The sequence below is a fragment of the Rhinolophus sinicus genome, chromosome 17 (genome assembly GCF_057876585.1).
Source record: "Rhinolophus sinicus isolate RSI-liver-muscle chromosome 17, RSI-T2T, whole genome shotgun sequence".
Classification (NCBI taxonomy): Eukaryota; Metazoa; Chordata; class Mammalia; order Chiroptera; family Rhinolophidae; genus Rhinolophus; species Rhinolophus sinicus.
Window position 1 is genome coordinate 158,550,060 of NC_142517.1, and position 27,700 is coordinate 158,577,759.

The 27,700-nt window shown below is 36.1% G+C and overlaps 1 protein-coding gene across 2 annotated transcripts in view; it reads right to left on the reverse strand.

The window, feature by feature from the left end:
• Window positions 1-4,119: 4,119 nt before the first annotated feature.
• ABCB11 (ATP binding cassette subfamily B member 11) overlaps window positions 4,120-27,700 on the reverse strand; it is an 80,887-nt gene continuing 57,306 nt past the window's right edge. The window contains exons 19-28 of one of the 2 annotated variants that reach the window (XM_019727371.3): window positions 24,638-24,802; window positions 21,253-21,357; window positions 21,004-21,165; window positions 16,848-17,051; window positions 15,321-15,562; window positions 12,827-12,983; window positions 11,477-11,674; window positions 7,908-8,114; window positions 5,795-5,941; window positions 4,120-4,976 (exon numbers count right to left, since the gene is read on the reverse strand). In XM_019727371.3, the coding sequence (XP_019582930.3) occupies window positions 4,776-4,976; window positions 5,795-5,941; window positions 7,908-8,114; window positions 11,477-11,674; window positions 12,827-12,983; window positions 15,321-15,562; window positions 16,848-17,051; window positions 21,004-21,165; window positions 21,253-21,357; window positions 24,638-24,802 (1,788 nt within the window). In that variant the 3' untranslated portion in view covers window positions 4,120-4,775. The remainder of the gene's footprint in view (window positions 4,977-5,794; window positions 5,942-7,907; window positions 8,115-11,476; window positions 11,675-12,826; window positions 12,984-15,320; window positions 15,563-16,847; window positions 17,052-21,003; window positions 21,166-21,252; window positions 21,358-24,637; window positions 24,803-27,700) is intronic. The other variant, XM_074337581.2, reaches the window with a different exon arrangement.

Genomic DNA, 27,700 nt, shown 5'->3' on the forward strand with positions numbered 1-27,700 from the left:
CTGCATCTAACCACTGTGATGCTGGGAGGCGACTTAACATTTGTGAGCTCAGTTGACTAATTTCTCAAATCAGGGGCTTAGAATGGGCTTAGAATGGAAGGTTCATTTCAGCTCTGACATTCTACAACTCCAAGGATCTCATTCAATGAAATTGGATGAAGAGCCAGAGCACACTAAATTTTACTTACATGCCATGAACAGTCTGTAAATCCTAAAGAGTACTTCATTTTGTAATTTGCTTCTTTAACAAACAACTTTAGATGTATATATTACATTTCAGTCTTTAAAACATTCTATTCCAATTAGAATCTGTATTTTATAGCTATGAAAAGAGATGCATGGAGATGTGAAATAATATAACTAATGTTATAGGGCAAAGTTGTTAACATGAGAATATTCAGAGTTTCTGCTCACCTCTCTTACAAAAGAGATCTTATAGTTAAATTACCAGCTCCATTTCTTCTTCTTGCTGAAAGAGATACTAAAAGGCTATATATAATAACAGGCTGAGTGAGAAGAAGGGAAGGAGAAGTTTGCTTTGTGGGAGGAGAGTTGGCAGTGTTAAACCAACCGCACTGTGTGGGGAAAGTGACTAAATTTGAAATAGCATTTTAGTACAGTAGTTCATTGTGGACTTATTATGGAGCTCTCCAAGACATAAAGATAAAATTTCCTTTTTAATTCTTCATGGCTGTTGTAATGTGCTCCTTGAATGCAACACAATTCTAATACCAAATTATATGTGTATTATGCCAAGATTTTTGAGGATGAGCATGCAAAATGAAAATTAGAGATCCAGTTTCAAATAGCTTCTAAAATCTTCTTAGAGGCTCAAACAGGGCCCCTTCTGTCCATGGTTTTATTTTCTTTCTAATCCCTCTACCCATCTACCTGACAAACACTTATTATGGTCCTTTAGGTGCTAGATATGCAGGGATGAGTTCAATATAGGCCTTTCCCTGGGGGAGATCCCCAGGGGTTCCAGACTTACCTGCTATAGCTGTGATGCTGGGTTATCTCTGGCCTGTGGGCTTGGAAGGCAGACATTGCTTTCACCCATCACTGCCTTTCATAGATACTATATCTGGCTATATTATATATATATTGAGACTATATGCAGCTACAAGTTACCTGGTAATATTATTCCCCATCTCTTCTAACCTACTCGTTTCAAATTCATCCTCTTCTTGAATCACTTTCTTTTCAACTGTGGCTATATCCTGCCAATGGAATCCAGATCATTTCCAGTCTAACACCAATTTTATCACGTGAGAGGATGAGAAAGCATAATCACAAAACACCAAGTCCCTAAGTAAAATTCTTGTGCACTGAAAGAATAATAAAGCAGGGTACATGGAATGTTCCTGGAAAACCACTAGGTGAGCTGCAAGGATTTGAATCCAGTGATAGCTCCTTTTCATAGCAGTGACATTTGAAAAAAGTCTGTGATTAATTCCTTCTTTTAATCAATAATTTTTGAATACCTCCAGATGTAAAGGTCATATTTTAAGGCCATTTAAACACACACCAATACTTCAACACGGCATTATTTTCTTTATACTTATGTTTCAGTATTTTTATTAATAAAAATCTAACTGTATCTATTAAGATTGAGTTAATCCATAATTAACAACAACTACAACTATGAAAAATGACTTCAGGACTTAAACAAGCTGAGAGGTATATTTTTCTTGTGTAAAAGGATGGCTGGAGGTAGGCAATCCAGGCTGGAGCAACTTCTCAAAGATGTCAGGAAATCAGGCTCAGTTTGTATTCGTGTTCTGCCATTCATAGTCACATCCAAATGACCACAGCATGGCTACTGTGCACCCAGGAAAGAAGAAGTGGGGAAGGAAAACAGGATTTCTTTAACACAGTCTCTATTCCAGAAGGGACATCCTTCATAGAGACTTGTGCCTATATTTCATTGACCAGAACAGTATCACATGGCCTCCCCTAGCTGCAAGGGAGTCTGGGAAGGTAATTACTTTCCAACTTCTGTAATAGAGGCAAGCAAAGGAAAAGCGGGTAGGATTAGGTGTCCAATGAGAAAACCTACAATGCCTGATGTGGAGACTTCTCATATATATACATATATATATATATATATATATATATATATATATATATATATATATATATATATAAAACAATGAATGCAACTTACAGCTGCATTATTTTCCTGCAGCCTGCTAGATGGCTTCACAATAATTTACAAAGATTATAAAAGCAAAATGTTTTCTAAATTATAAAATGCTTTGTGAATGTTATCTTGAGGTATATTCAAATGATTAATTGAATTTTCAACTTCAAAGGAATTTTATGAAAACATGGTTTATCTCTTACTTTGATTTCATACTTGGTATATCAAAAATATATACTCCTAACCAATACAATAGCATTATTTTCTCTTTTCTGTAGTCATTCTTAATAATTGTAGGCACTTGTTATGGGTCACCTTGGGTGAACGTTTCCCTTTCTATCTGTAGCTATTCTGTTGTCCTCACATTTATCTCTTTGTATCTGGGAGTAGGAGCTGTACCTGAATTATAAATAGGAGGGAACTGCCAATTCACCAGCTGGCTATGTATTCTTCTTCCTTTATCTACTGCAAATTTTGTCCTAGTGCTGATTTATTGCATTGAGTAATTGCATCCAGACAGCTACATGCCAATCATGTGTACCCTGATTACTCATTATGAGCCTCAGGATACCATACAACTCACTAATGAGAACATTATAATGTTGGCCAGAGCCAATTAGATGATAATCATGTGCACTGCTTTATTTACAGTCCATCCATTTAAATTAATTGGGCATTTAATTGAACACAGTGTGAAAGAAATTGGAATTGGGTTTCAAAGTTTGTTTAAGTTACTTTCATCTGCCATCTCTTATAGGTAGGTGAGATTATTCACTTGATCTGAAAATTTAAAGCAAATGCAAATAGACATAATACTTATTTTATAATGGCACACACGCACATGTAAATTTATCTCAAAATGTGTTTGGAAACAGCAACCTAATTTGCAAGTTTTTAATCTCTACTAACCTCCTTATGTGACCTAATTACAGAGAGATTCTAAATGCATAAGAAATATTAATAAATCCAACACTTAGTTGGAAATATGAGGTGGAATCCTAAACCAACATGATGAAAATATTCTGATACCTTCTTAGGGTAGGAAACTTACGTTGAATTCATGAATAAATATGTGGCAAACTATACCTAATTTTGATCCCATGTATTTTTCTCTTTCAGGACACAGTATCAAAATATTCCAGGATCTACATTTTTAAATGAGCATATAATTGCCAAAAACTATATGCATGAAAATATTACTAAATTCAAAGTGTCTTTTCATTGAAATTATTTCCTAAAAGCACATGTAGAGTAGACATCAAGTAACTATATGAAAAAGAATTTCTAAACGAAAGAATCTAGAAGCCAGCTTTTCTTTTTTTTTTTTTCCTCAAATAGTAGTAGCATTTCTGGTTTATGGGCATATCCTTCCATGCAATTTTGAGATGCACCAAATGACTGAAGTTCTCTTCTCAAAATAAGTTAGAAAATGTGCTATTCCAATAATTCATAAGAATTGTTTATAGAAGAAAACCATAAATGATTCTTATAAATTAATTGGAACTAAACTTACTTTGGAAAGAGGACCTCAGGGGAATTAGATAATATGACAGCTTTTAAAGTTACATTGTGTTACACTAAACAATCTTAGGTTTTTCCCTTCTGGCCACTCAACTCAACCAGGTGAATCAAATAAAATGAAAGACGTAAAGAATTTTAACCACTCTAATAAGGGCCAATATGATTCTATTTGTAACTTCTGACACCATGATATCTGATTCTACCCAGGTCTCTTATTAGTCCAAATGGGCACCATGATCTTTGCCTAAACAAGTTTTCCAAAGTTTCTGAGTATCGTATAGGGACACATTTGAAGATTCGAAGCATAAAGGAACTGAGGCTCAGACCAGGAAATGCGTGAACCCGGATACTCTAACCCTGTCTGTCTGAGAGAGCAGCCTCTAGTCACATGTGGCTACTGTGAACTTGATGTGTGGCTCGTCTGAATTAAGATATGCAGTAAGTATAAATACACATCAGTGTTTGAATGTTTAATATGAACAAGTAATTTAAAATATTATTTTATGTTGATCACATGTGGTGACAATATTTTGAATACATTGGGTTAAATAAAATATATTATTAACATTACTTTCACCTTTTTCTTTTCCTCTCTTTAGTGAAACTAGAAAATTTTAAATTACGTATGTGGCTCACATTAGTGGCTCATATTATATTTCAATCAGGAGGCACTGCTCTAGCCTAATGGGAAGAATGGATGTTTCCCACTTTGATTGTCTTGGGGCTGACAAATTATGGGTTCAAGAATGAAAAAAAGAACAAAACTCCTCTGCCCTTGACGAGTTCAAAGTCTCATTTACTCCAGCACTTCTTGCTAATTGCCATGTAGTAATGGGGACTGGGCCTTGCATGGAGAAAGCACTGAGTGGTGCCTAAGCAGCTGCTAGACATTGGCTTTTCACACACACTAGATCAGGTTTGCTTCATTTTCTATCTACAGACATTTAAAACTAAATTATTTTGAAGATCAATAGAAATTAGTTTGGATCCCAATGTATGACAATGTGTGTAAAAGTAAAATATCATCATTTCTCCTAAAAGGAAAAAACAAAATAACCCATGGCCCTCCTGTAATTGGTGCATCATCTGTTCATGAAGTTCTTGAATCAGGTCAACTGATGGGGGCTCCTGTGGTGACTAGTTTGTAGTAGGCTCCTTTCTGGGCCATCAATTCTTTATGGGTCCCCTTTTCAATCACTCTCCCCTGTGATACGACTGCAATGATATTTGAGTTTTGGATGGTGGACAGACGATGGGCAATGACAATGCAGGTCCGACCTTCTCTGGCTTTGTCCAAGGCAACCTGCACCGTCTGCAAAGAAAAGATGGGAAGTTGATGCAAAGACATATGCTTGTTCCCTGGCCCACCACTGCCAAGAGCTCTGTTTAATACCACCGGAGTAACACTGCTATACTCAGGGGTTAAACCCGAAGGCTTCACATGAAAGAAACAAATATTTGCTGAATGCAATGTATCAGTGGTTTGAATCGCAGTCCACAGGCTGAGAAATTTCAGTGAAGCAAGAACAAAGCAAACTATGAGGTCGTTATGCAATTTTAAAATACTTGATGGTCTGGTTTGCTAAAGTGAAACCAAGGCAAGGTAACAATCATTGGTCATTCCTGATCTTCTTCATTGAGGACATTGTCACTCTTTCCAAAATGGAATCCTGATTTTTAAGGAGTTAATAAATGATAAATATCATAATTGTGTTTTGCTCAGTTGCATTTCCTTTCATGCAAACTGCACATCAGCTACCACCTCTTACTCTCTATTGCATGCTGCCCATCTGCTTTGCCACATATCTTTAGAATTTTAAAATATGAAATGCCCAACAAATGACCTGGGTTATTTTGCTCTACTTAAGAAAGCTAATTATTTGCCCTTGAAAAAAAATGTCACCAAGCCTAGAGAATCTTAAAAACAATTTTTATTTTAAAGTTATTTTTTTTAAGCAATCCTACTTTAAATCACTTTCTCCACATTATTGTTGTTTGGCTCCACAATGTGTTGGCAATTTCTACTGTTAATGAATCAGAAAATTGAAAATAGTGCCATTTTATAAGAATAAATACTACAGCAAAGGAGTCATTTATAATGATCTAAGACTTTGGAAAATCAATACATACCTTTTCACTTTCTGTATCTAAGGCAGAAGTAGCTTCATCCAGTAGCAAAATTTTAGGATCTCGTACGATGGCCCGGGCAATAGCAATACGTTGTTTCTCTCCTCGAGAGAGCTGAGACCCCTGGGACCCAACATTAGTTTCGTATTTCTGGAAAAAGTATAGTAAGTTTGAAAACCAGAAGGTCCTATGCTATATGGAGCCCACATCAACGACACCTCTGTGAATTTAAACAATTGGCTTAAATTTAATTGGGACTAGTGAATGAGTCCTTTTATATAGGATGTCAAATACATTTAAGAAAATATAAGAAAATAATATATATTTCTTATGTAAGAAATATAAGAAAAACATGGAGTTTGTGACCTTTTGCGTTGGGAAACAAGGAAACTTTATATCTTCTTTCCTGCATCTCTTTTAGGTTTGTATTTCAGATCTCTTTCTCCCTGTACATGAGATCCTCCCCGATTTCCAAACTCTTATGTGGAAGATCTTTCCAAGACAGAAAAATCCTGGGAATGAAAGGGTCTCTTGAGAGGTCTAGTCCAGTCCCCTGTTGGGGAGGCACCATTCCAGAACACAAGCCTGGATTTAGATCTCCACGCTGCTACTTAAGTACTAGCTCTGTCATCGTGGGCTAATTATTTAAATTTCTTTGAGGTACAAACCTGTCTGAAAGATGCAGATATTAATATGAGTTTTAGATGAAATTAGGAAGGACAATTCCTAGCTAGATGCCTGTCATGACTACATAAAAAATAGTTAACATTCCTGGAATATTTCCTATGTGTCAGGTATTGTGTCAACTATTCTAGTCAGATTATTATTTAATATTCACAGACATCATTCTCTCACTATTTTACAGATTACAAAACCTAGGCACAGACAGGTAAGAAAATTGTGTAAAGACAAATAAACAGCAGTGATGACAAAATCTAAATCCAGGTGTATCTGGTTTCTGAGCCCTTGCCATTAACCACTCCTCTGCCTGCCTTCCACAATGGGGTCTGCCTCTGTCTGCCTTACCTCCTGCAAACGCTCAGCCAAGCAAGTGAGACTCGTAATAGCCTACTTTGTCCTTGTGAAGAAAAAATGTTCAGTGAAAAGTATTACAGGTAAGTCTGTATGAGAAAGAGGCAATAAACCTACCCTAAGCCAGTGTCTCCCACAAAATGAGCAGGCGCTCAACAAAGATTTGTGGAAGAAAGGAATCTTCTAGGGGACACACAAGCTTTGCTTTTTATTTAGGATACAGCAAACAGTAATGTCCACATGCTTGTGGCTTAGGCTACTAAGTTAGAATGAGACCAAGAGCCTAAGATTTAGGAGCCTTTGTGAAAAGAACAAAGAAAAAACAACAACAACAACAACAACACACAAACACCACAAAATTTATAAACGTAATCACTTACAAAGAAAAGCTATTTCCCAGTGGTATTTCAAAGAAAGAAGTGGGAAAGTTTAAATGTAGGATTTGGCTCTTAAAATTCAGTTTCCATGTGTTAATTTTTGAGGGGAATCAACTACCAAGAGAGACTCTTGGTAGATGGAAAAATTCAGAGTTGATACTGTGCTAAATTCAAACTTGGTTCTGGAAAAGTGAGATACACTGAGACAGATGCAACTTTCCCTACTACCTATGGTATATGCTACCAAGTAATGAAATTGTGATGATGACAACAATAGGAGCAGCAGCTTTCTTTGTGTGGCTATTATGTATATTCTTTCATTTTAATGTTAGTTTTTGCAAATGACCAAGTCTCAGAAAAGAAAAGTAATTGTCTCAAAGTTACACAGCTAGTAAGTGACAGAGCTTGGATTCAAACTGAGGCCTGCTCCAAATCTCAGCATTTTTTCACTATGCTAAGCTGGTGCTCAATGTACTACTGCTTTATGTATTACAAATTCTATAGCTTCCTTTGCATTGGATAATATAATACTTTCCAAAACTAAAGTGTATGGCTGTGCTTAAAAGACTGAGATAATCCGCCGGCACTGGGAAATAAATTGTATTGCTTTTGATGTTCTCCTTGAGCCCAAATCGTAATACTTTTTGGTCATTCTACCTTTCCCCATCCCTGTCTCACATAGGGAACCACTCTGACTTGGTACTCACCTCTGGGAGTGCCATGACAAAATCATGCAGCTGAGCCTGCTTTGCGGCTTTTATGACTTTTTCCATGGGAATTTCTTTGGCGTTGTCCCCATACTTGATATTGTCCATTATGCTACAGGCAAACAACACTGGTTCCTGGGAAACAATTCCAATGTTCGAGCGGAGAAACTCGACATTTACCTTTTTGCTGTCATGCCCATCTATCATCTGCAAACAGAGGTGACAACCAAGATGTCGTTTCAGAATTCCAGCAGCAAGGAAAATTCATATTCTATCATTAGTGTTATGCAGGGCATTTGCTTTGCTTAAGAGACAACAATCCCAGGACTCTTGGAAATAAATCATGTTGCCTTTGACCTCTGGAGGTGGTGTCTGTCAGAAATGGTGTCAAAGTTACGATCAAACTATGGTTTTGTGTGTTTGTTTTCCAAACTCTAGCTCCACGGGTGGTACAAATGAGAAAAGCACTCAGGACAGTAAGTAGTGAAAACAATTTTTTTTGCCCTTATACTTTGGTACAGCACATCCTCTACAAGTTTGCAGAATTGCTCAATTTTCAGGCTCCGCGGGTTACGAAATGGGTTTTTCTAGGTAAATATATTAGACAACATCAGAATTAACACTGTTTCCTTGATTTTACTGACACTGCCCTCTGAATAACTGAGATCACAGACTCAAGTAAGAAAGTACATTTATTCATTTAATTAATCAACAAACATATGGAATTACTTGCCACAAAGCACCATGGTAGGTAGTCTTTCGTCTACTACATAAAGAAAACATAATCTCTGTTTTCTAGGAACTCACAGCCTAGGTAGGCATTAAATACAGGAACTCATGTATCCACCATTTGAGCTGGTTCACTTAAAAGCCCGAGAATAATAAAGGTACAGTATGTCTAACATATTACTGTAAAGTATTTGGCCCTATAAGCTCACAAAAATATTATATTAAATAATGTGAGAGATTATATTTTAGATAATTTCTTGGCAATGAAAAAAGCATGTAAGAGAAACTATAATGCATTCCTCAAAATTAGCCTCTATCATCTTCCCCAACTCATTTTCCATAGTATTTACAGTCTGCAGAGCACAATTTAATACTTAAATACAAAGGTGTGAGTATTGTAAGCGCCTAGAAGACAGAAGATATGCTTCACACTCCTTAGAACCTCCCATGGGGCCCAGGGCAGTACTGCATATCATAGGTATCCAATTAGATATTGAAAAAGCTAAATGCCTGCATTTGGTAGCTTCCTTAAAAGCACAGAGGATTTTTTAAAATTGCATAAAAGGTTGCTGTTTTTTTTTTTCCTACTTAAAAATGTTTGTAGAAGTGTTTTACAAGGATATAACAAAATATAGTGTGTCTGTGAAATGAAAAGAATCATACTGATTTCTTCATGGACATTGCTTTCTGCCTCTGACCAGAACTTTCACTGAACACATTCAGAGAAATATACTTAATATATGTGTCAATATTAGAGAATCAAACATGAAGGATTCAGGTCTCTGTATGTCATGCCGTTCACAATTGACCTCGGTGATAGACATGGTAGATGTGATATTTTGGGAAACTGGACCCTCTCCTTTGCATAGAACAGACCCCAAGTGCAATATGCTTTCTGGGTTCATCAGTCACCTAATACTATCAAAAAATTAAAATCTTTATACCTAAAATTAATAACAGAAGTGATTATAAATTATAAAAAATCAACTCTTACTCCTTATTTTCATAATTTTCTGGATTCTACCAATATCTACTTATTTCCTTGCTTCACTTTATGCAAGGGAATCTTTAGCAGCCTCTTCTGAGTTTCTCTCAGTATTTCTCTTCATAATGTTGTCAATTCTCATTGCAATGAAGATTCTATTATTCAGGGAAATCAGAAAAGCCTTTTTCAAAATATTAATATTGAACAATCAGTGAAGTATAAAGAAGAATAAAACATTTTCAGAACCATGCCTCAATCATTTCCTAGAAAACTACTTGCAAATGCACTCCAATATAATGAAAGTGAAAACCAAGAAAGAGGAAGATATGGGAATTAGGAAATAATGGATCTAATCTAAAAAAAATTGCTGGAAATTCACAGGGTGATCATTGTTCAGCAAGTACACTTCTAATGAGTTCAGGCAGTGGCAGAAATGAGAGAAAGAAGCAGGTGCTCCAGTATAGGTAGCAGGATAGAGATATTGGAGTAACATAAAGATTTTATAAAGGCAAAGAATGCAAAAAAAAGATAGCCTTTCAGGAAAACAATCAAGAAAGAAAATGTAATGCTAATGTACCTCATTATTTGACTATTGAATAAACAATATTTGCCTAATTATAATAAAAGTTGTTAATTGATTTTCAAATTTTAAATCAGCATAGAGTGCAAGCATGAAAGATAACAAATGTTATAAACAGAATGTAAGCATTTTGTATGCTTGATCATATAAAAGTGTGGGTATTAGGACTTCATAGGTAAAAGGAGGGAGGAAGAGATGAAAATAAAAGAATTGCTAATAGTCCCATCTTACAAAGGGATAATTCTAGAGATGTTATCTACAGGTGATGGAAAAGAAACAGAAGCGTATTAGTTAAATTAACAAATAGAGGAACTTTTTAAAGTAATTTATCTATTAGGCTGGTGCAAAAGTAATTGTGGTTTAAAGGTTAAAAATAATTGCAAATACTGCAATTACTTTTGCACCAACTTAATATATTGGGTAAAAGTGGGTAGAAGGAGGGGGAGTGGGTAGGGTAAGCTAAATTTCCATCTCTTGAGAATAAGTCAACAGAGTCTAAATTTGTTAAATCATGAAACAGCAGCATAAGCATAATATTTAGAGACACTGATGTAATCACTGGGAAATCTAAACACATCAGTGGTTAAAAATAGTTGCCTTAGAGAAGAGAAATGGGGGGGTAGTGAAAAGGGTAAAATAAAAAGTTGCTTTTTATTACAAGTATTTCTTATTTTATTTTGTACTCCTCTACATATGTTATTTGGAAAGAAAAACAAGGAGAGAAAAGAGAAAGAAATGCTATTGAAAACAAGCAACAAGGCAATCTACCAATTTTTCAAATATCCTTGCAAAAGCTTTATAGCACATGACTATTAATTTGAGTTCTTTATATTATTTAGACGTAAGTGTCTTGAACCAGGATTGTCTCAGATTTTTTCAGACTAAATCCCATTTCTTGCTCATTTATCATTGTGTTCGTTATCACCCCAGCCTTTTCCATTCCCAGTCATTAGTCTCCTGATTAGTTTGTACTTTCTGCTCCATTTACAGGTAAGTGAATGTTTCTGTTAAACACACTCATCTCTAGCTTTGCAGTGTGCCCAATTTTCTTTGCCTAACTTGTCAGCAGGCCATCTGGAACTGGGAAGAATATGATATTAGAAATTGTGAGGTAGAATCAGGTCAACCACGAAATGACCGGTACTTTCCATAGGAGTGAGTCTAAGGAAAGAGCTTTAGAGTGAGTCTGGCAAGGCACAATCTTGAAGACCACATTTTAGGGGTTGGAGATATTCTGCAGAAAGCAAAATTCTCAAAAGCATTTGCATTGCTTACCACTTTCCCTTGGTCAGGGTCATAGAAACGTTCCAACAGCTGAATACTGGTGCTTTTGCCACATCCACTACTTCCAACAAATGCCAGTGTTTGTCCTGGCCTAACCGACACTGAGAGACCGTTTAGAACTTGTATATCAGGTCGAGAAGGATATGTAAATTTACAGTCAACAAAGTCAATCTGCCCCTGGAAGTTGTCCTATGGATGGAAAGGTTAGAATTATATATACTCCTACTAGAATCTAGAATACTGAAAATGCACCTACATCTGAGATTTAAATTCCTGCTTAAGACACCTTCAACTCCAATGTGGCCGAAGTGTGAAATATAAAGACAGCAACTTAATGAAATGGCATTCTATTTTAGCAGGTATAAAGAAAAGGGAGATTTAAGCAGTTGAATTAAAAATATTTGGTTTCTTATTCTCATTCTAACCTAAGGGGATTTACTTGTCATCCATTAATAGATGTTCCAGAAGAATGTCAAATGGAAGAGAATAGCTAGAAGATATGATTATAACACAGAAGCCAGTAACTCTCTAAACCCCTATAGATCTATTTCCCCGAAGATTAAAATAATAGCATTACACTTGAAATGACTTGAGACAGTGACTTGAGCCCCGTATTGCAAAGGTGAATACCTTCATTTGTACTATTCAAATTATGAATTCTAGAAATGAATATTTAATACACCACATACAGACTTTACTTTTATTGAGCTGACAAAGAAACAGGTCATTTGACCAATTTAAAAAGATTTCTGAGTTTGGTTTATCTTTACTAATGTTTAGGTTTGTTTTGCTATCTTGAAAATACTCAGATATTAAAAATTAGGCAGGGAAGATTAAAAAACACCTGTGGGGACTTGCTCATTTATCATTTATCAGTTAGAAAAAAAGATATTTTATTATAATCAAATTAATTTTCTGGGAGTCCATATGAGCTAAAACTTGAACCCAGATAAACATGAATCAAATCAATATTATTGAACAGGAAGAACTGATTTTGCTACATTCCATGTCCGAACAACCATGGAACCCATGATGGTTGGATAGCTTTATTACTCTGGAACTAAGTGTGTTTTATATTACACATAATGTAGCATTCACTAGATATAGTTCCCTTCTTCAAATGCCCACTTTATGAATAGTTTTTAATGCTAATTTACTTTATTTCTTTATATTTATAAATCTACTGCCCATTCTGAGTACATATGAATGAATCTATATACTATAGGAATTTAGAAGCTAAGTGGTGGTGTATGACCAGCCCCTGTACACACACACACACACACACACACACACACACACAATCCTCCCCCACCGCCTCCGTACCCCCATCTCAGTACTTACCCATTTTTCACCTGCACTACTGTATACATTGATTGGGGGTCGTCGATCCAACAGTTGAAAAAAGCGTGCAGCTGATATTTTAGCTTTGGCATAACTTGGGGTGTAAGAGTAGGCTCTTCCAAGAGCAGTTGCACTCAGTACAACTGAGGAGATCACCCTACAATTGAACAGACACTGTGGTTAGTGTGGTGACCTAAGAGGCAGGAGTTTGGGGGGGCTAGCCCTGGTTCTCCTGGGAAACAACTGAGCAGCCGTAGGCAGGTGACTTTAGACCTGTTCGGGAATGTGGGGTTGGAGATTTTAACAGTTTTTCAAATTGTGTTCTATGAAAAAAGGGTGAGAGGAGGACTGAACAAAATGGGGCTCAGACTTCCAAACCCTGCTTCAACTGTACTAGCTGAAGACTTCTTGTTGGGTGGGGGGGAAATGGGGCCTTGAAAAATCACCAGATTGTGTTGATATTTTTATAATGCCAACATTCTTTGAATCTATCATAAGTGTGTAAAAGAGAATGATTGTTGATATAAGCACCAATGTGTGCCAAGCATGCATGTAATTAATTCATGCTTCTTAACAGTATGAGAAAGAGACAATTGCCTGTATCCTTCTACCTGGCCCAACTTCTAACTATATTCAACATGTGTGTAATTAATGAGCAAATGACTGAATGAATAAATGAAAGACAAACATGGTGAGAGATAGCTCTGTCGTGTATAGACTACGATGCCAGGGGCCCCCTCCAAGTAGTCCACCTGCACTGCCATGCACAGAGGGCCGGCCTTGGTGGTGGTGGTGGTGGTGGTGGCGGGGGGCAGTGTCTTTGTGTGTTTTACTGTTCAGTTCATAAGCAGCCATTGTTTTAGGCCAGGCTTGCAAACCCAAACATCTCCAGTCCAAAGCTTAAAGCCATGAAAAGCAACTGGAATAAAATGGGAAATGGTGGAAGGTGATCTTTCAGTTTTTAAAGAGAAGCCAGAAATTGAGAACTTTCTGTATTCTCTGAATTTTCACATGCTGGCAAATAATTCTTTAAAAATTGTACTTAAACTAAACAAATCAACAGTTTGTGATTTCTGATTTAAGTTAGTAGCTCTAAATGTGTAAAAATTTAGAAAAGACGTTTTCCTAGTTGGGACAGGTGTACTAGGGCAGGAGAAAAGTTTTCTTCTATATTTCTGGGAGAAAGATCAAAGGTGAGAGAAGACCAAACTCACGACTTAAGTGAGAATGAACTCCCCAAAACAGATTTCTAAGGTATCATTTTTCCTAAAGCCCTCCAAGAACTTTCTCAGACCATCTCCTCTCACCCCTCCAATGTACTCCACCCCACCACCCCACCCCACCACACCCATCCATATACATGAACACCCAGTCCCTTGGTGCCCTGACACACTTAGGCTCTCACCTCTGGAAATGTGAGAAACTGAACTCAAAGTTAATCTTATTAGTACAGCAGATCTGGCTATAAGAAAGGAACATAATCCCCCTGAACTGGTCTTTGCTGTCTCTACTAGGAGAAGTCAGTTGGAAACATGCGTTCTTTGCAAGTAGAGTGCAAATAAGATAGTGAGCCACCTTGAATAGGCCTCTAGATTTTCTGAGCAGTAACCACTATGGTAAGTTGGTTAATCCATTACTCTGTATGCACCCTTTTGGTGTCTGTGATATTGTGCTTTATAATAAGAAACATTTATTTGGTCTTTGCCCAGTTCCTGGCACAGAGCTCCTAAACTCTTGAAATTTCCTAAATCTGGAGAGTGATCAAGGTCTTTGTTATGTTAATTAAGTGACTTTTGGAAAGCCCTTACTTAACTAAGGATGGGGGCTGGTTCCTAGGGGAAGCAACCATGTTATTAGAGGGGTGGAACTTTCAGTCTTATCCCGCCACTTCACCTCCAGTGAAAGGCAGGGTGCCTGAGGGACCTGGGCAGTCTTGTAGGACTGAGCAATTAAACTGTGGAATCTGACCCTATCTCCAGGCAGATGGTATCAGAATGAAGTTGAGTTGTAGGACATACATCAAGTGTCAGAAGTGTTATGAGTGTGATAGTAGTGTGAGAGTAAAGGAGAAACACAGATTGGATCAGCTTATCAAAAAGTGGATTCCATTACTCTATTCTATGAATCTGGACGTGATTGTATGACTTTCTTTGGCCAAAGAGATGTTAGAAAATATGATGCAAGCAGAGACTTGAATGCACATTGGGGCTTGTTCTCATTTGTTGTGTTTGGAATTTTGAGACCGTAATGTGAAGAAAACAAGCTCACCTGCTAGAGAGGCCCCATAGAGACAGAAACCCACTCAGAAGCCTGACTAAGTTGGCCCAGTTAAAAAGAACCACCCCGACAAGCCACCAAATCTTGAGAAATGATAAATCTCATCTACTTAAGACACCAAGTTTGGGATGGTTTGTTAAGTAGCAAAAGCTAACTGGTAGAACTAGGCTATTCTTCCCAGTGTTTATCTTTTATGACCTTGGCCAATAGTCCTCACCTGAAAACGTAGCTGAAATGGAGCCCCTCATTGGGGATTAAGTAACCTCCATATCTGTAGGAAGCAGAATTAGCAACAAACACTATGCATTGAGAAAAACCGAAGCACAATCCATAAACATTTGCTTTTCGAATGGCTGTCTTGAATGGCTTCTCCAGCTCCCTCTCAAATGCTTCAATAAACTGCCTCTCCTTCCCAATTCCAGCAACAGTGCGGATATTACTGAGGGCTTCATTTGTAATCTGAAGAATGAAAAAGAATCTTAGGAATAAAAGAACAGAAACAACTACTTTTCTGACATTTCAGCTGCTTCATGGATTAGATCTGGTGGAAATGGCAGAACGTGGTATAAGTCAGAGATGAAGGCATCATCTTGGAACACAAAGAAGTTTCTGGAGACTAACTCAACTGGACCACGAGACATGCTGTCAGGTAAACTCAAGTTCTACTTAATATTAGCATGGCTTTGGTGCCTCCACTTGCTGTGGAAGGGGGAAGCTTTTAGCTTCTTTCTTAATTTACTTAAAATGTCAAACATGGTACCTTTAGATGTCTTCTGAGACAGAAGATTATTTAATAATATAAATTTAAAATATTAGCTTCTATTTTCTTAAAAAATTAATCTGACCAAATGTTATTTAAGATAAATAAAAATTAAATATAAAGTTTATCTTTTAGTCTATACTATGAATTTGTATTTGTTTCAATCCATACTCTAGGGTGAATAATTACTGTTTCTGAATTAGGATCCTGTTCTAAAAAAGACATAAAGGTGGACTACTTTCGAACTTTGGCACACGAAATCCTTTTGGCTTCTGCCTACTTGGACAGTGTGCCCATTCCTTCTCTTAAAATATACGAAACCTAGATTATAGTGCATTGGTTAAAAGAGTAAGAATGTGTATATGTGTGTGTGAGTGATTTCTTATACCAGATAAATGTCTATGCCACAATTTCCTCATTTACCCCTGACAACCAGTGTTAATTAGAACATACTTTTGAAAGTGCATAGCTAAAACCTCAGTGTATTTGAAACCTACCTGTACCTCATGGTTCTATTTAGCAAAGACATTTACCACAAGTCTAGCAGACACTGAAGTGTGAAAATTAAAATTGTGTGCCATTAAAAAGATGAGCTCTCCTCTGTATGTGGGCCGCATGCCCCCACTATTTGCCCACACCTCCTCAAACTCCCGCAGAGCTGTACTGTCACAGCCTTTGGGCAGAGGCACAGTTGAAAAAGGGCTAGGGGGAGCTTGTTAACCATGAATGTTTGTAGGCTAACAGCTTCCTTAAGTGTCTTTGTACTACAGACTCATTCTTCACAGTGTGTGTGACTGCCACTCAGTCATGAGCAGTCTGAAAATGGGTCTGTAAGATTACCTGTCCCTTGTGGCTGAGCTGCCCGCTCCACAACTAGATTGAAGGACAACGACTTGACTTGGAGCTTATGGGTCCTGGAGAAACACATTGTTTCCCAATATTCCCCAATTTGAAAAAAAACAAAAAACAAAAAACAAAGCTCACCTGTCCCGCGACCTCCAGAGCCTCCTTGTCTTGAGAAGCAAATCCTGTCAACATTCGGGCCTGTGCGGCTCCCGACAAAGCCAAGAAAGGGAGGAAGCACACAATGACCAGGCTGAGCTTCCAGCTGAAGAGGAAGGCAATGATCATGGCCACTGTGATATTGGTGAAGGAATTGACCATCATCCCGATTTGAGAGCCAGCAGCCTGCGAACCAAAAGCAACCAACCAACCAACCTCAGACACACAATCTCTTTTACCAAATATCATTATGTAAAAAGACTATTTTATGCCAAAAAGATAGGTTTTTAAAAATTATTATGGTAAAATATATATCACAAAAGTTTATTATTTTAGCTGTTCACAAGTGTATAACTCAGTGGCATTAAATGCATTCACAGTGGTGTGTAACCATCACTACATTTATACCCAAAACCTTTTCATCACCCCCAACAAAAACTCTGTACCGACAAAATAATCCCCCTTCCTCCTTCTCCCCAGACCCTGATAGCTTCTATTCTACTTTCTGTTCTAGATACTTCTAACGTATCTATTCTAGATACTTCGTATAAGTAGAATCATACAGTTCTGGGTAGAGATAGTGGTGATGGTCACATAACAATGTGAATATACTTAATGCCACAGAATTGTACATAAAAATTATTAAAACAGTAAATTTTATGTTATGGATATTTTGCTACAATTTTTAAAAAGAACTTCTGGTTAGTAAAGACTATCAGGCATGATAGAGTATTTGAAAACAGCTGTGCGGTTTTTCTTTGGGATATTATGATTTTTTTTCCTTTTACATTTTATTCAATTGACACTTTAAACAATTAAAAAAGTAGTCATACAGCCTAAGACACTTTATATATATATATATATATATATATATATATATATATATGTATATGTATATATATATATAAAACAATATACATATATATTTATTTTTACAAAAAAGGGTCATACTCTACATATTACTTTGCACTTTGATTTTTTTTCACTTAGTATAACTTACCCACCCCTCCAGATCATTACACATAACACTTTGCAAAATAGCTGCCTAATATTTTTTGGTACAGATATATAATAATTTGCTCAACCGTTTTCCTACTGGTAGATATTCAGGTAGTTTCCAGGATATTTTATTAAGTTTTTGGTTAACATAAAAAATATCCTTGAATGCACATTGTCACACAATAGGAAAGAATTTACTCATATATGAATTTTGGTCAGAGGGTTTACCTACCTGATTACTCTCTAAAAAATGTTGAAAAAATTCATGCTGTGAACGATATTGTATAAGAGTGTCAGTTTCTCCTTATCTTCTCAAATATAGGAAGTTATCATTCGTGATAGTTTTTATTGAGCTGATAGAAAATGGTATCTCATTGTTTTATTAGCATTGCTCTATTAATAAATTTGAATAATTCTTCATTTGTTAATTTTTCTCTTACATTTCCTTTTTGGGGGGAGGGGTTGTCTGTGTATATACCCGTTTTTTAACCAGTTTTATTAGTTGATTTTTGTTCTCTTATCAAGTTTAAGAGTACTACACATGAGTTATTAGGTATATTAATCTTTGTTATAAATATTTTTTTCTAGTTTGCATTTGTTTACTCAAGAGTTAAAATTTTTTTTTTAGCCTGACAAGTGCACTTTATGCTTAACAGAATTTTGCTTAAGAGACTCTCCTCCTCTACTCCCTCTTATTACTACTCTTGCTCAACAGTGTTTGAAAATTCTAGTAATGAAATTAAACAAGAAAACAAAATAATTGGTATAAATATTGAAAAAGAAAATAAGAGATAAAATTATCTTTTTGCATATAATTTGATCATATACCTAGAAAATCTGAGACTACATTAATTTTTTAAATTACAATTAATAGGAGAATTTGAAAAAGTGGATGGTTATAAGATAAATATACAAAAAGTAATAGTGTTCATCTCAACCTACATCATTTAAAAATAAAATCGAGTAAAATATCCTATTCAAAATAGTGAAAAAATTAACAAGATAGACACAGAAATATACGTGTGAATCTTGCTAAAAACTAGAGTCTTGTTTGTATGTCTTTCTTGGGAACTTTTAGTATTTCTACAAAGCAATCTGTGTGTGTGTGTGTGTGTGTGTGTGTGTGTGTATTTAATCAGAATAAAAATGAAATGTTTGAAGAAGTCAAGATAGCTTTAAAGTACATTTGAATAATTAATGTCCAGGAATAGATAAGGGGAAATTTTGAAAAAGAAAATAATTATTGTGCAGGGATCTGCTTTACCAGATAATAAAACTTATCATAAAGTTATAATAATTAAAACAGTAAGATTCTGGTACAGAATAAATAAAATTGATCAATGGAGGAGAATTAAGAATCCCCAAATAGTAGTTCTAAGTGTACATGGAAAGTTGATGTTCACAATGGGCAGAAGGATTCCAAAACAAGGGAAAATTGAATCTGTATTAAATATTTTTGGAATATTTTCTATCCAACTTGAAGGGGAGAAAAAGCCAAATTTCGACCTTCCAATCATTCCAATCATTATTTTAATATTCCAGGTCAATATTAAAATAAATTTGACCTGGGCTAATAATCTCATTTTTAAATTAAGTATTAGAAAAACTCTAAGAAACCATTTTTTAAAAAGGGATAAGTAAAATTTTTGTGAAATGATTAGCTGCTACTCTGATTTCTAGTGAGAATGAATAACCTTTAAAAGTCCTTTGTAGATCGAAGGACACAAAAGTAGAAGAGAAAAGATTATGGTTCGTTTATTTAACCTAAGTTCACGAGTAAGGTGAACTAGACACTAGAATGCTCAGATGATGAGAGTGAAATTGGTACAGACTTTCTGTAAGCAGCAAGACAATGTATAAAAAACCTTTCAAAATGATTATAATAATCCAATGATTACACTTTGAGAAATAAAAAAAATAATGAAGGATGTGCCAAGCTTGATGTAAAATGATATAAATTGCTTATACGGGGGCAGGGGGGTATAGGGGGAAAATCTAAATAGGGAGTTCTTTAAGAAATGATGATACATTAAAATGATGAATTATGCAGTCACTAAAAACATATTGTAGCAGAATATATAATGACCACAAATATGCTCCTCTCGGATTGGTTTACAGGGAAAACAAAAGACTACAAATTAATATCTAGAGTGACCCAAAGTCTGTGGGAAACACATGTACTTGCTCGTATACATAGGAAAAGCCTAAAAGAATCAAAAGGAATTTTCGTCTGAGTAAGAGAATTCCATGTTCCTTTGAAATTCTCCCATATCATTGTCCATATTTTTTATTGAATTGTTGGGGAGTCAAGAAATACAGTACTGCACTATCAATCCAGGAAGTTTTTTCTTCCAAGAGCATTACAAACAAATCATGCTAAAAGCTTTTTCTTTTCATTTTCCATTCTCATAGAAAGTGAGTAGAGGTGTTGTGCAGCAAACTTGACTCTCTTCACTTTAATCCCTGGTTTTATAACAGTGTACTTGTACACATGTGTCACTTCCCTGAACAAGGCTGCAGGTTCTGGGGTTTAGAAACCACAGCTTAGCCTCCCTGTCAAATAGACAGCTCTTTGAAAGCTTCGGGATTCTAGGTAATGATCATTTATTTCTTTTCCTCATTTTCCTTACTGGGCTGCTCAAAAGCAGCTTCTCTTTTCCTAAGACTAACTGCACCCTGGGCAACTAGGTAAGGAGGTTTTTTTTATCACACACTCTTTGCTTCCACCCTTTGGGGGGTGTTATTAAGCCTTGTGGATCTGAACCCCTGGGCCTAAAAATGATGAGAAAGGAGTCTCAGGGAAGTTCTCAATTGCTAGACTCAGAGGAAATCCAAAACCCCGATGTACTTCGACTCATGCCATAAAACTGATTCTGGGCACTGCCCAGGAGACACTGCTTTTTAGCTGCTGTTTGTCAGCATTGGAAATGGGAAGACATGAGGCTCTGGTCTATCCCAATCCCAAGAGGTCCTATTCCATAGGAAATACACAGGTGATTATCTGAAGGCTCAAAAAAAAAAAAAGAAAAAGAAAAAGAAACAGAAAAAGAAAAAGAAAAGAAGAAACTATTCCAGTTACTTCAGCCCTAGTACACAAACCCCACAGCCCCACTACACCCCCACCCCGCCCATAGCTTACCCCTTGAACTTGGGAAGCATCTGTAGCAAGCCTTGTTGTCAGTGCTCCAGGGCTATTTCTGAGGTCATCAAACCAGCCAATGTTTTGTCCTAATATTGCTCTGAAACCAAATTTACGCAGCCTTTTTGTGAGGAGTTCTCCAGATTTAGCAAAAGCGTATCCCTAAAACATAAAGGCGGCTTTAGTGATATTTTAACATGGAAAGCAGGGAAACAGCTAAATCACTTATTTAAAAATGAAATTCCTTACCTGCAGAAATTGAGTGAAAAGGGATACACAGCCCATTGCTACAAACAGCAGGCACACACCATCGATCTGTGACCTTTGTTCTTCTTTATCAAGAAGTGAAAAAGTCTTTGCAAGACAGTAAGCAAAGAAATAACTTTATTACAAACAATAGAAAAAAAAAATCAAATACGTCCAAAAGAAATTCCTTTTAAGCATTAGATTAAAAACGGTTTCACTTTAAACATACTGGTAGTTAAACCAAAGTTAACTCTGAATATGTATACAATAATTGCCTGTGGGGAAGAAAGCCCAGAGAATGGAATCCAATGGTTATGATTTACAGAACTGTCTTTTGTTGTTGTTGTTGTTTTTAATTTAAACATTTTTTCAGTTATAGTTGACATGCAATATTATATTAGTTTCAGGTGTGCAATATAGTGACCAGACATTCATACAGAATTTTTGTCTTGTTTCTTTGCCTATTATAGGTAATTGTGTTGGCGTTCCTTTGACACAGAGAAAAATGTGATGAAATGCATCAAATTATTTATGTAATAAGGCAAAGAAGAAAAAGGAAGGAAGGAAGGAAGTTGAAAATATGAGAATGTTATCTGGGACAAAACTCAAAGTACTATGACCTCTGTCTTTCTCCAATAACAGGTGCAATAAAGATGATTTTCCCACTTAGGTACCTTCCCTGTTATTAGTTTTATAGAATAGAAATATACATATATATATACATGTATATAAATATACATATATAAACATACATATATATTTATGTATATATACATATACTTATGTATATATACGTATATTTATGTGTGTATATATACATATATTTATGTATGTATACATATAAATATATGTATATATACAAATAATATCATTAAAAAAGCAACTACCATGTTTCCCTGAAAATAAGATGTATCCCGAAAATAAGACCTACCCTGAAAATAAGCCCCAGTTAAGATCGTCAGCCAGACAGATGCATTCGTAATGACAATGTTCCAGAAAAAATAACATGACTGTATTTGAATAAATGTAGATTGTTATACATGAAAAAATAAGAACATCCCCTGAAAAATGTGCCCTAATGCGTCTTTTGGAGCAAAAATTAATATAAGACTCAGTCTTATTTTCAGGGAAATACGGTAGCTATTAAGGCACTGACTTAGGAGAGAAAAAAATTTCCATCCATCTGAGGCTGAGGTTGTTCCCTTTAAATTACCAGAAGCTGAAAACATTCCCCTCAAAAAACTATGGAAATTCTGAGTGGTTTTTTTTAGTCTATAATAAGTAGTAAACTATACTCATAAGTATATTCTGAACCTACAAACATATGCTCAAGTAACTGATTGGGGACCAAGCTGTTGCAGTAAGAAAACAGAACAGCTGCATAATCTAATGACATTGCCCTACAATGAAATGGATTTTAGGTAAAACAAAACCTTTCTAATTGAGACTAAATGAGGGAACTGTGAGAGTTCAGAAAAAAGCATATGTTATAGAGCTGCACAATACATCCTTATTTATTGTTCTGAGTTAATCTGGGTAACTAGAACAATGCCAACAAGCAGTTGCTCCAAGGAAACTATTTATTCAATAAATATTTATTGAGTGTCTGGTATATGCCAAATAAATCTCCTGAGAATAACATATACTACTCCATTAACAGGTCCTTTTTTTGCAAAGCAGAAGTAACCCATTGGAATTTTCACAAATGCCAAAGTGGGAGGGGTTCTAGATTAATGAGAGTTACTGTTTCTAAGACAGACTTTCTGTAGCCATTATGGTTCTTATATAGGTAAAAGTGTGTTCAGAAGTTACTTCAGGTATTATTCTCAGCATAGGATAACTCACATTTTTACTTTACAGAGTTTAAAAATTCAGGGATTTAAAGATATTTTTCAGTTTGGTTTTCAAAAGCACACTACAAATCCTCTGTAACCCCAAACTGTGATGCCACAGTTACCATTCCTCCCTAAGGTCATCTATTATAATATAATCACAGACAATAGAACTGCAGGTTAGCCCGTTTAACTTTTATAGATGGAAAACCAAAGCCCAAAACATCAAGTCTTGTCCAAGTTCATGTAGCTAGTGGTTATTAATTATTTAAAAGATTTCCAGCATAAAGATTTTACATAACTGGAAATTTAATTTACCAGATTCCCTGTGTTTCCAATTTTCTGTCTGAAAGAAACATGTTTTCCTCACTTACCACAGGGGCAGTATGATAATTGAAGCCTCACTGGGGCTCCCCCTATACAATTCACTTGGATTTTGTTTGTGGACTCTCCAGGTTTTTCTGTACAACTCATGCCTGTGGGGATATTTTTTTGGTCAGGACCTCTGGGAGATGAGAGAGGGCAGAGAAACTAAAACTTAGGACTCTTACTAAGCTCTGACAGTGTGGTGTGCCTGTAAATCCTTTAGGCTTAGACTTCAGAATGGCTGGATTCTAGTCCTGGCCCTACCGCCTGATACCTGTGTCACCCTGAACAAATTAATAAAGTTCTCTAGATGCTAGGTTTGCCTCCCTGTCGACCTCACAGAATGTGTGTGTGAATTTCAACTAAGAAAACTTAATAGTATTTTGATAAATAATTTTGCAATGATACGGTTTAGTAAGCACCTGACTCTAGTCACACTGTCTGGATTTGAATCCCAGATCCATGCCTTCCGAAGTTCTCTATGCCTTGGTTTGCTCTTTTGTAAAATGGGAAAAATAAAAATACCTACCCCAGATGGTTATTAGGAAAGTTTAGAGAGCTATTATATATAAAGTGCTTAGATAGAGTCTAATTCAAGTTTGCAGTTATTATTATTTATTATTGCAATGAAGTCAGATGGAGACTATCAAAACTCCTAGGAAGTAAAAAATTGAAAATAACATTATTTTTCCCATGCCTTATTTTACTTCTCTCTTCCTTTTCCATTTCTTCTTCACCTCCCCATTTCAATGGTGCAACCAGCAAGAGAGCAGAAAATTATGCAACATGCACTAACACCTGCTATTTTAAATCAAACTTTGTACCTCAGCTGTTTATCAAAACCAAAATAGCCCTAAACCCTTTTGTATTATTCAAAACACCTGCTTTCCACTCCGATTTGTTTTGCATATAGGCAAATTGCCCTCTTCTAACACTAAGTGTGCAGCCCTAGTGCAGTTTTCTCACAGACATGACAACTGTAGGAGTGTCCTGCTGGCCCAAATGGCCCTGCTCAGCTTTGCCTTCTTACCTTCTGTGTGATGGAGACTCGAGGCATGTTTAATCCTTTAGTGATGCGGGGAGAAAAGCTAAATACATTCAAATAAAGAGCCAACTGATCAAAAATCACAATATCTACTGACAGAAGAATAAAAGGTGAGGAAAATAAAGCTATCCTCCTGTTTGCTTACCCCAAGAATCTGGCTGAATAGAAAGGCATAGAGGGGTGTGACTGCCCCGTTCACAGCAGCACCCACAGCCCCCACCATCATGTAAGGCCATTCTGGAGCATTGAATTTCAGAATCCTTCTAACTGGAGCAGGTTCAATTTCTTCTTCCACAGGTATGTTCTTGTCCTTGAGACAATAGACAGTTATATTAATCATCCAAATACACACACAGAGACACTTTTGCATATACTATTTTTGCATACAGCAGACCCTTTGGCTTTCACACATGTAAGAATCCAGGTTTGATTGGTTATGAGTGACCTCAAAGATCTATGAAATGTGGTGATTAGTAATTTTGTGTGGAATGGTTTTGAATTTCTTGAGACCCTGTTATCACTGGAAGGGTGGAGCGTAGAGGGATTACCCATCTGAAAGCGAGCTTATAGTTCTCATTTCATGATTGCATATGTATTAACGCTTGAGAAGTAATAAATATGGTAGATTTTTGAGAAAAATAAACCCCTGATTTAATTAATCTTTTTGTGTTATAGTGGTATTTACATATTTGAGGACTTATGAAATTTTGAAGGTATGTTCTTCATAAATGACAAATTTCTATAATCTAGTAACTGGTCAAAACTCTAAGACAAGCCAGCGTACCTGAAATGAGACAAAAGCATTTTTAAAATTTTTAAGTGGTGTCGACAGTTATCATTTACATGTTTTCTGTAAGGTTTTCCTTAATTAGTGCCCTAAAGTAAATTGTACTCCATCTGGATTTCTAAATTCCACACTTTCTTCACAAGGAGTGAAAATTAATTCAATATTTCCCTATTTTGAACTTTTTATTTGCCATTAATGTATCAGAGATAGCAAATTTTTATCCTCATGAAGGCAAATATATTTAGAATCTCATCATTTTTCCTTGCTATAGATATTACTTGGGGCATAGTCTTAGGCCCATTTATTCAATAATTTGTTAAATTTATTATCCACTTTGTTTGAAAAAGGATTTTAGGTGGCTTATACAAATCTGAATTATTATTTTTTTTACTTTTTCTATTAAAATGTACTAAAAATATCTGTAGCAAATTGACTGCAAAACTATTATTTAGCATTCTCTTTCATTAATATGTAGTAATTCACCCTTTAGGTAGTTGAATGTCAGGTATATGCAACAGCAAGGAACTTCAAATACTTTCCTTTGCTTACGAAGTCAAAGACCACATTACCAATTCAATATAAATATAAGCCTGGTGTCATGTCTGTGTCATTATATTGGGAAGCCAAATAGGATGGAGGAAGGCAGCTCAGCTGGAGATGACTGTGTTATTGCCTCCATTTCAAGTTTTCTTTTGGCCTGCCCTCAACACCTGCACTGGCCATTACTATTCACTCATGCAGCAAACCCTTCTATTCAATGCTTTTATCTCTGACTGTTTACTAACTCGAGGGATCAATGCCAGAGAAGAAGAAAGAAACCTAGGAAAGCATAAGTGGAACAGGTGTAGAAAGGATGGGGCTCATGGATGAGCCCCACCCAGCCACCAATAGAATATATCACCAAACATTTTAGCTCTTTGGGTCTTAGTTACCTGGTTCTCAAAATGAGAGAATTGGGCTAAGTTGCTTTGGGGAGACAATTCTCTATGGGACTCTCGTGTTTCTTCACATCTTGTGAACAGAGGCATTAACTACCTTTGTTCAGACTATTTTGTCAAGGATGTTTATATAGAAAACAGCCTTGGAGAACACAGATGGTGTCTCCATTCCAAGAAAAGGCCAGATGTTCTTACCGCCCATCGTAAAAGAGTCAGGCTCCTCATGCCTGGGATTCCTCTCCTGCAATACATACCTCTTCATTTACTGGCATCATCTGGCCCTCTTTGCATCAATGTATAGGAAATGGGGGTTGGGTTGGGGAAACAGTGTAAATGCAATGCTATGCTATTACTATGGCTGTGAGCTACAAAGTCTTTTGTCTCTGAATCAGGGTTGTCATGGATTCTGCCAGCATCCCTGAAATTCTGTCAGGCAAACTTGATAACTTGTAACAGAGCAAAATATCAGATCTTTATACTTCTAGACAGTGGTTAGTGTCCAGATCTGGATGCATCCTAGATTTATGTGGGTCTATGATTAACAACTCAGCTGGGTTCCATCATCTAGAAATTATAATTTAGTGAGCTTAAGTGTGAATCTGTGTTTAAAAAAATACTCCTCAAGCAATTCTGGTGACAAAGCCCATTTTGTGAGATCCTCATCCATACTGTTTAGCTCTCCAAGATCCCTTCCAGCACTAAATATCTAGGATTCCATGATTATACATTTTGAAAGTGTCAGCTGTACCATCTAGGAGGACCATTAAACGTCAACATTTTCTGGAACTACTGCCCCACAGGAAGATCCACCCATGGACTTAATATGATGGAAAATTCCTTGGCCTTCTGATACCTGAACGTATCCCTAACCCTAAATAACAATACCTAAGACATTTAAAAGCAATGTAAATTTAACTTTTGTCTAGTAGCTCTCATTCTAAGGTAAACTAACAAGAAGCAAAATTTAATTAATTTGAATAATTTTCTTTTGCGTGTTTTTACTAAAAGTTTGACTTTAAAGGAAGCTCTTCCCTAACTATAAAAAAGATGTGTCTATAAAGACTGAATGATGCAAAAACTAGGAAATGCATCCCTGAGTAGACTTTTGATTGACTTTCATTTGATATAGCTAAAAGAACAGTGGAAGAATAAAAGAAAAAATATATAATTAAAGTCATTATGTACAAAACATTTTTCCCTCTGATTTTGCAAAGTTAAATACAAATGTATTCATCGAAGAAAAGCTAAAGATGAATTAAGATGAATAAAGATGAATAAATTCACAGCAAATCAGTAACTCAGAGAGATAAAATTATAAAAATTTACATGTATTTCTTCACTGTAGAGTTCCTGCCACTATTGTAGCAATGTCAAGTTGCACAGTGCTTATTTGTTTATCATACGTAAAGAAGTATCCTGCCAGCAGCTCCAGTCAATAGAGAAGGACAGTGGCTCTCATTCATCTTTGGATCTCTAACACAAT